The sequence below is a fragment of the Branchiostoma floridae genome, chromosome 7 (assembly GCF_000003815.2).
Source record: "Branchiostoma floridae strain S238N-H82 chromosome 7, Bfl_VNyyK, whole genome shotgun sequence".
Taxonomy (NCBI): Eukaryota; Metazoa; Chordata; class Leptocardii; order Amphioxiformes; family Branchiostomatidae; genus Branchiostoma; species Branchiostoma floridae.
In genome coordinates, this window is record NC_049985.1 from 25226294 (window position 1) to 25234450 (window position 8157).

General features: G+C 42.4%; 1 protein-coding gene across 1 annotated transcript; it reads left to right on the forward strand.

Moving 5' to 3' along the window:
* Positions 1–641: 641 nt before the first annotated feature.
* LOC118420233 (polycystic kidney disease and receptor for egg jelly-related protein-like) lies at positions 642–7766 on the forward strand. The gene is made up of 10 exons (XM_035826953.1): positions 642–1187; positions 2583–2733; positions 3007–3224; positions 3636–3810; positions 3928–4072; positions 4588–5069; positions 5236–5396; positions 5822–6076; positions 6604–6751; positions 7099–7766. Exons 1-10 carry the CDS (start codon positions 642–644, stop codon positions 7269–7271), a joined length of 2454 nt encoding a protein of 817 aa, XP_035682846.1. The 3' UTR covers positions 7272–7766.
* The last annotated feature ends 391 nt before the right edge of the window (positions 7767–8157 follow it).

Below are 8157 nucleotides of genomic sequence, written 5' to 3' on the forward strand. Positions count from 1 at the left end.
GTTACGTAATAGACATGTTCAACTGTCAAATATTCTGTTGCACTGTAAAATCTTTGACATTTCTAAAGTCACTCTGCGGTACCGTAAGTTGAATATACACACGTTAAAATTTTATCAGGATCATAAACTTTGTTAATGCAAGAAATAAGATACAGAGATAAAAGTTTTTCGTTTCTTTATTCCAGGGATACTTTTATACTGTTTTCCGTACCATTTTCTTTTAAAAAGCATTGATAGCAATTATCACTTGAATACACACTACCCCTTCGCTCAACCACTTCTCAAGGCACGCAGTGTGCGGGTACCGCGAACTACCGGACATGGCCATGTCCGGCAATGATTGGGGATATTCGGCACCGGACACACCGTGAAACGAAATTCCTTTATACGACCCGGACATGTCAAGTTCCACGGTAGTATAAGAAACCAGTAATTGCCAGAAATTCTTATTTTTGTGCAGTGTTAAAACGGTCGTGATTAAATCATCTGAACTTGCGATTCACTTTGAAAGCGGCAGTCAATGTATAAGAAGGAGATTGAAATAATGTACCAGACAATATAGTATTTATTCATAGAAGCAATTATTCACTCTATCTTGAAATTTGTTTTCCTTTGAGAAATGTTGTTATGTTTACCTTAGGATGTCCGAGTACACCCTGCCGACGTTTACGTACCTTCTGTACGACGACCATCTGCTCTTATCAGCAGTGTACAACTCCGGTGTGAGACACTTCAGCCGGGCGCAGCGCCTGGTCTGCTGCCTGACGCAGACCACACTGTGGATGGTGGGCAGCGCTATGTGGTACGGGGTCAGACTGGGGGCACACGATGTCATTCTGTTCGACGCAGGAGTCATCACTCTCCGTCTATCGGAACTGATTGGTACTGCAGCAACATCATTCACAGTGTTCCTGCCAGTTTACGCAATCCTCGTGCCGATGTTTCGCAAGCAGCCTCCGCTGGAGGATCATATTCCGCCAGGACCGATAAAAACGCCGACATCTCCATCCATCCGCCGGTTTCCGTACAAGACGGTTGCGTGGATCCTCGCCATCCTGACGTCTGTCTGCAGCAGCTTCTTCGTCATCGTGTACAGTCTGCAGTTTGGAGCCGGGAGAAGCCAGGCCTGGCTGAAGGACTTCGTCCTGGCATTCCTGTTCACTACGTTTGTACTGGAGCCTGTTCAGGTTGGTTTAAGTCATGCATTCTGCATGGTTAACTGAGATGTCACTTTCACGATATGTAACTCTCACAACCTTTGTTATACTGGCACTGTTTTGCAGATTCAACCTCTCTGAGCTGATTACTAGTATCCCATTAGATCAGTAAAACTTGACCTCTTCTGCGTTGCTGCTAGTGCTGCACATTTACTTCCCTATTCGATGCGCTTTGCAGTGCACACGTGGTATGCCACATTTGGAGAGAAATACCCCAAACCAATATAATACGAGACCCACATACAGACACCATGTATGTGCTACCCATATATATGTCACAGTAGAGATCACGATCCAGTAGAATCGTCGATTCTCCTAGGAGAGATTGCGATTGGAGTTTCTCCTAGGAGAGATCTCGATCGCAATCTGTACTAGCACAATCGGCGATTCTACTAGTACAGATCATGATCGGGATCTCTCCTAGGAGAAACTCCGATCCAAACTCAAATGATGCTAAGATGTAGGAAACAGACTGCAATTGGGATCTGTCCTAGGACAATCGGCGATCTACTAGGACAGATTGCGATCGGGATATCTCCTAGGAGAAACTCCGTTCCAAACTCAAATATTTTTTTAACAATGATTTTATTTAGTATTAATGCAAACCTACTAACTCATTACCAACTACACTCAAGCCTACGTGTGTCACTTCTACAATGTTAACTTCACCGAAGACTACCACACTAGACTCACTTCTGCAACTGTATCTTAAAAACCTGTTGATCACTTAACAATGCTTATTGTTCGTCTGTGAAATGATTCAGTACAAATCTGACTAGTGAAATGTACTGAATAGGTGTGAAATTGTGATTAATATCTTGAAACTCTGCTTGATCTTTTGACATCTGTTTGACGACTTTACAGTTGTTGTTCTTCCAAAGCCGTGAAATTTGATCACTGACACATTGTTTGATCACCTTTTGGTGTCTTTCACAAATTATAAGATTTTTGCGATTACCTATTCAGAAATTACTTTATCAGAAAACATACATGAAATTTACCATGAATGATGGTGATTCTATATACTATAGTGTACATTGAGTTAAGTTGCAGAAGTGGCTCAAGTGTGGCAGTTGGTAATAGTTAGTAGGTTTGCATTAATTCTTAAATTATTATAAGAAATTACAGCTGTTTCCTACATCTTAGCATCATTTGAGATCCAATCGCAATCTCTCCTAGGAGAATCGGCGATTCTACTGGATCGTGATCTCCACTGTGACATATACACGGGGTCAGCAGGACTGTATAAATACAAGTTACTACAAGAAGTGCGTTGGATAACGTTTGGAAGATCAGCTTTAGCAATCTCGTGTTCAGGCAATCTACGAAAACGCTTGTGACTTAACTCCTGTACGCATTTTGCAGATTTTTCTGATCGCTTACACAAAGGCAGTCATCATCGGACCTATTGTCTGGTCTGTGACCGCTTGTGTTCGGGGACTTTTGGGGACGAACCTTTCTGGCACAGGGCGACCTCCAATTGGTGTTATTCAGAAGAGGAGCAGGGATTATGAAGGTACGTCTCTAGAAATTTGATATGCAAGGCTACGACAGACTGTCCCGACCGTAGTGGCCAGTCAGTAAATGTCTCTGTTTTGTTTCAATTCACAAAGAAAGCATGGATTATTACATCATTTCTTACAACCCAAAACGAAAAAAATTGTTTGCTGGTGGTATTAACAATTAGCTACAATACCATCATGAACACTGTTGCGTTGACCAAGGCTGTAAATTGAGATGTTTTTGCATATTAAGCTAACGTCATTGATGGTCTGTACTTCTGATTCAGTTCCCGCTCGGAGAGTTTTGCCGCCAGCCCCGAAGAAAACCGACCATGACCCGAACTGGGTCGAGAAGATGACAAAAGGCAGAAGCATCCTGGTGCTCCTGATGTTTCTCCTCGTCTTCACTGGAAATGCCTTTTACATCGGGATTCTGGGCTTCGATAGACACGCCTACCATGTCAGGACCTCACTGGAGAACACGCTACTATCTGGATATGAGGAGGTACTGTTTGAAAAACTGCCTTTCTCGAGCTGACTATTCAAACAGCAATCCGTCTAAAAGCAAGTTGTACACATGTTTTAAAAAATCACCGCCCTATGTCGTTCTTTTTACTCTATCTTGGTTGGTTGGTTGGTTGGTTGTTTGGTTGGTTGGTTGGTTGGTTCGCAGAACACATCAGTATTGTATAATTAGTACAATATGTGTATACCCAACGAGAATGGTTTGATCCACCACAAAGTATGATATAAAAGACAACAAGAAAACAGAAAGTTCCGAAAATAATTCAACAGCGTGCCTTGTGCATATTTATTGGCGTAAAATTTAATCTTTCGTGTTCCGCCCGGCCGGACCCCAGCTAGGAAATGTGACGTAGGTCTAAGTAAGATACAAGAATTAATTTCCCACCTTCAGGTCGCCACAGCAGACGATGCTTGGAAGTGGCTGTCGTCGGAACTGATGCCGTCCCTCCACCCAGAGCGTGGGTACAGCGGGCAGAAGCTGAGGTGGCTGGACAAACAGTTTCCTGCTGGAACAAACGCATTCCGGATCGGTTCTTTTCGCCTGGAGAGAACCACCGAGTATCCAGGTGAGAAAATATCGCAGATCCCATAGCTTTTTACTGTATCCAGTTTAATGTGTAGACTCGTTCCATAGGCTGTTGCACTAACATGAAGACTTTATCGGGATGTCCATTCAATTCCAGATGACCCAATAGACATAGACCTCGAAACCAGTGACCAAAGGCTTCATCCTGAGCTGATGATGAATCTGATCACAAGAGCTCTTCGCCGACAGAGCGAACAAAGCTGCTCTTACAACAGGACTGCAAGTATTGTCGACGAAGTCAGGTATATAAAACATGTTTGCATTGTTTGATGTTAATGCACTGCACGAAAAGCGGGATTTACCAATAACAATAAATGCTTGGTAATGGTTGCTTTTGGCATTTGGTGCTTGAGACTAAGATTATGAGACTTATGTAGGATTTATCGCTATTGTTTGGGCAACCAATCCCAGACGTACCTATATCATTTACCTGGCAAATAATGTCGTTATAGCTTAAATGGCACCTGGAGTTAGATATGGAGGGCTCACTCCACAAAAATTTACCAATATCGACAAATACATCCAGAAAATCTATACTGACTTTTTGCGCTGCCCAAAGCAACCATTACCACGTTTACCCGGTATTTATCATCATTGGTAAATCACACTTTTCGTGTAGTGATGATTCCATGGCTTATGGTTTTGTTTATAGGTGGCTTGTTTCTCTGTCCAGGGAAGATCTGTTCGTCATTCATATCATCTTTTTTTTTTCTATGATCTGGATTCATGAAAATTTGAACTCTTTCTTCTTTTTCAGAAATGGCACTTCGGCGTGCTTGACCACGGTGGACCTGGCACGGGATGCTGATCAGGCTGCTGCAGTGATAGACTTCCTAAAGCAGACCGACTGGATCCTGATGGTTTCAGACACTCTCATTCTCCGGGCCAACTTCTACCACCCTGACGTGAAGCTTTTCAGCAGCGTGGTGTTCAGGCTGCAGTACCTCCCAGGGGGCGCTGCTGAACTCCAGCCCAGTATCCAGACCTTCCGACTGTTCCAGTACCAGACAGCAGACGACTATGTCCAGATGATTTTCCACATCTTGTTCGTCCTTTTCTACATCTACAGCGTCCTTGGTGAGATTTGGAACATACGGAAGAGTGGTCGTGCGTACTTCGTCAATTTCTGGAACATCTTGATCCTGAGCAACATTGGCTTGTCGACAGCCGTCATTGTGACATTCGCACTTCGGTACATCCAGGCAGCTGCTGCACTGCGTGACATACAACAAGCAAAAGGTATATGCTGACAAACTTCCTACCTACATGCTGTCATTTGGGGGAAATCAGAAACCGTTTTTGCATATGTGAAAGGTATCATAAGCTGTTTATTGGTGACGTCTAGAGCTTGTCGAAGTGCCCAGAAATATGTACAGTAACTTTTTCACATATGGAATGTTCACAGGGCTGTTCGGTATCAATGAGTTTGTAGACATCAGTACCGCAGGCCAATGGGACGCTACCTTCAAGGAGGTCCTGTCCTTCTCCATCTTCATCAGTACCTTCAGCATCCTGCGGGTTCTCAACTTCTCCAGGGGCGTGGCTACCGTCTACGCTTTGCCTCATGTACGTAGAACTTCTTGTACATTTCGCACCAAGATATCAACATTTTGATTATCTCCATGAAAAATTGAGATATAGTTTTTGGTGTGTTTGTATGTTCGTGTTTCCGTTTTTTGTAGTCAGTATAACTCAAGAACCTCTGGATGAATTATAATGACATTTAGTATGTGGGTAAGTGTTGGGAAGACAAAGGTCGAGGTCGATTTTAGGACCCCTGCGATGTGACCCCGTATTGGTACTACAGAAAACATCAATTTTTTTTTTTTATCTTTTGGTCTGAACGTGCTATGGATTTTTTTTGTGGCAGAGAGCTTGTGATGTAATGAAGAAGTGGTGTATGTTTGGGCACCCTGGCAGTTTGTTCATTCTGTTTAGCCAAAACATTGAAACCAACAATAAGCAGTTGGTGTTTTTTAATACACTTCTAGCTGCTATACAGCGAAGCCTTTGGGTTTGCGGTGTACATGCTGGTCATCATAGTGGCCTACGGCTTCAGTGGGATCTTAATCTTCGGCAAAAACATGGAGACCTTCTCCGCCTTTAAGAAAACGTCGTACGTGCTGTTTGAGATGGGCTTGGGGAGGCCGTTCGTCGGAGTCTTTGCGGACGATATGAAGGCAGTGGATCGTGTCATGGGACCTCTGTATTATTCTACGTTCGTCATGGTCTTCGTCTTTTACCTGGTCAGACAAAAATCACTTTATTTGAATCAGAATTTTAAAAACATATATAGATATGTTTTCCGACAGGTAAAATATTGTTTTTGTTGGTGTGTTCTTCTTCTTCTTTATTTCTTCTTCTTCCGTCATGCAGTTCCTTTCATTGCTTATAGTAGGCGCTGGTGGACTGGGGAATTCTAACTGCTTTCGTAGCACACTTTTGTTTCTTTGATAACAGTTTTCACACCTTATACAAATGTGTCTTCGTTAAAAACTCATTTTGGGGTGTGAATGTGACAATTTTTTCTTTATTTTCGCGACGCCTTAGGGGCAAACCTAATTGTTTATAACGGTGTGCGAGTAGCTTGACAAAGGGCAAATTACTTGGAGGGAATTTTACATCCTGCATTTTCTGGAAAGTGTTGCCTTTCTTGTATTACACATCATCACCATCTATATATATCCATCCCAAATTTGCATCTAATACGTTACAGCTTCAACAACTTGTCTGCAACAACACTATGTAGCCTAATTTCTATGTTCTCCTATAGCTGAACCTGGCAGTCGGGATGCTGTGTAACTGGCTGAGCTACTGTAAGACGGCTGAAGACATCGGCGTGGACACGGCGATGGGAGATTACTTCTGGAACTCCCTCAGGAGTCTTCTGGGCATGCGTCACGAGCCCCAAGACTTTGACGGTAATATCAGACTTACCATTGTCGGACATTATTTTAGCTCCCGGCAGTTCATATTTTTTCAACTGAGAAGAGATTTCTAATGACAGTGGTTTACTGCATGTAGAGATCGCAGGTACTCATTTTGTGGTACGAGTAGGTTTATAGCTATGAAGCTAAAGTATCCCCATAATTGCTATCAAATATCATCACAATTGCTTTCAAATATCGCTTCGATTGCTTCAAATATCCCTATAATAGAGAAAAGGACTTTACCCTACCTATCCTGCTACCCAAATGGAGTGTTTTGCAGCACATAAGGAAATGATAAACTAAAAACTCCTTACATCTTTTTTTTTCCGTTTCTGAAGATGAAGCACCACTTCCGGACCACTTTGTGGATGAGACCCTCCAGCGGACGGACATGGTACTGCAGGAAGTGGAAAGGGTGACCGACCTCATGTACACCTTTGAGTGCAAGAAGCGTCAACTGATTCAAGTTCAAAGGCTTGACGCACCTCAAGCGGGCACAAGCTCGACATAACTGAAATACTGAACGAAAATACGCTAAAATATGATTTCATCAAGCGACACTCCACCTGAACGCAGTCTGATGAAATATCTAGATTTTCTTAAAAGCTTAATGCAAATTAGATTTTTACCTTTACATAATTCATATGTAGGGGCATTCAGGTTTAGCTCAATTTACGCATGTATTAAGTTAAGTATGTAATCCCATCGTTTATCCCAAAGTAACTATGGCTTGTAACAGCTTATGTGGTGTTTGCGGTTCAACTTGCCTGTTTGTCTGATCGATAACTTTGCAGTGCGTCTATGACTTTTTTTTCGTTTGGAACTTTCAATTATTTGAAGTCACACCGGCGATAATATCAAGTCGGAACGCTTGACTCTCACAGCCGAGCACTGGCTCTATGTCCGAGCTGTCGGCGAAATCCACCAAAGTATATATTGCCTTCCTCTGCTTCCAGAAAAGAAGTCAAACCAACCTAGCTAGATATAGTTAACACTAGTATTAGATTAGTCTTTTTGTATGATAATATTTATCACTGTTAATTGTTACATGCATATCCCCTATCCTGTTTCTACCATGTCCATGCAATTAGCCTACGGGCATGAACTTGCAATAAACTTTCTATATTAAAAAGCCAATTATTTGTATCACCCATTTGTCAGCACATTTACTATTTTAGTACTAGTTATTGTACTTATTGCTTTACCTGGTCCAACAACCTGAGGAAAAGTTCCATAACACATCCGCCTCCTGCCCTGACTTTAACATAAAAGCCCTGAATAGCCAAATACAATATCTAGTCCATAATAAGGAAGTTAATAGGTACACCCCCCAAGTTACAGTGATACATGCCAAGCAAAGACACATGCTATAAGCAGAAGCTTGGTTACTTGCGCGA

Excerpts from the sequence above, each read along its gene's own strand:
- LOC118420233 (XM_035826953.1), top strand. The coding sequence starts at position 642 with ATGTCCGAGTACACCCTGCCGACGTTTACGTACCTTCTGTACGACGAC. Across the intron at positions 4,073-4,587 it reads AGTATTGTCGACGAAGTCAG|AAATGGCACTTCGGCGTGCT; the intron begins GTATATAAAACA and ends CTTCTTTTTCAG. Across the intron at positions 5,070-5,235 it reads TGACATACAACAAGCAAAAG|GGCTGTTCGGTATCAATGAG; the intron begins GTATATGCTGAC and ends GAATGTTCACAG.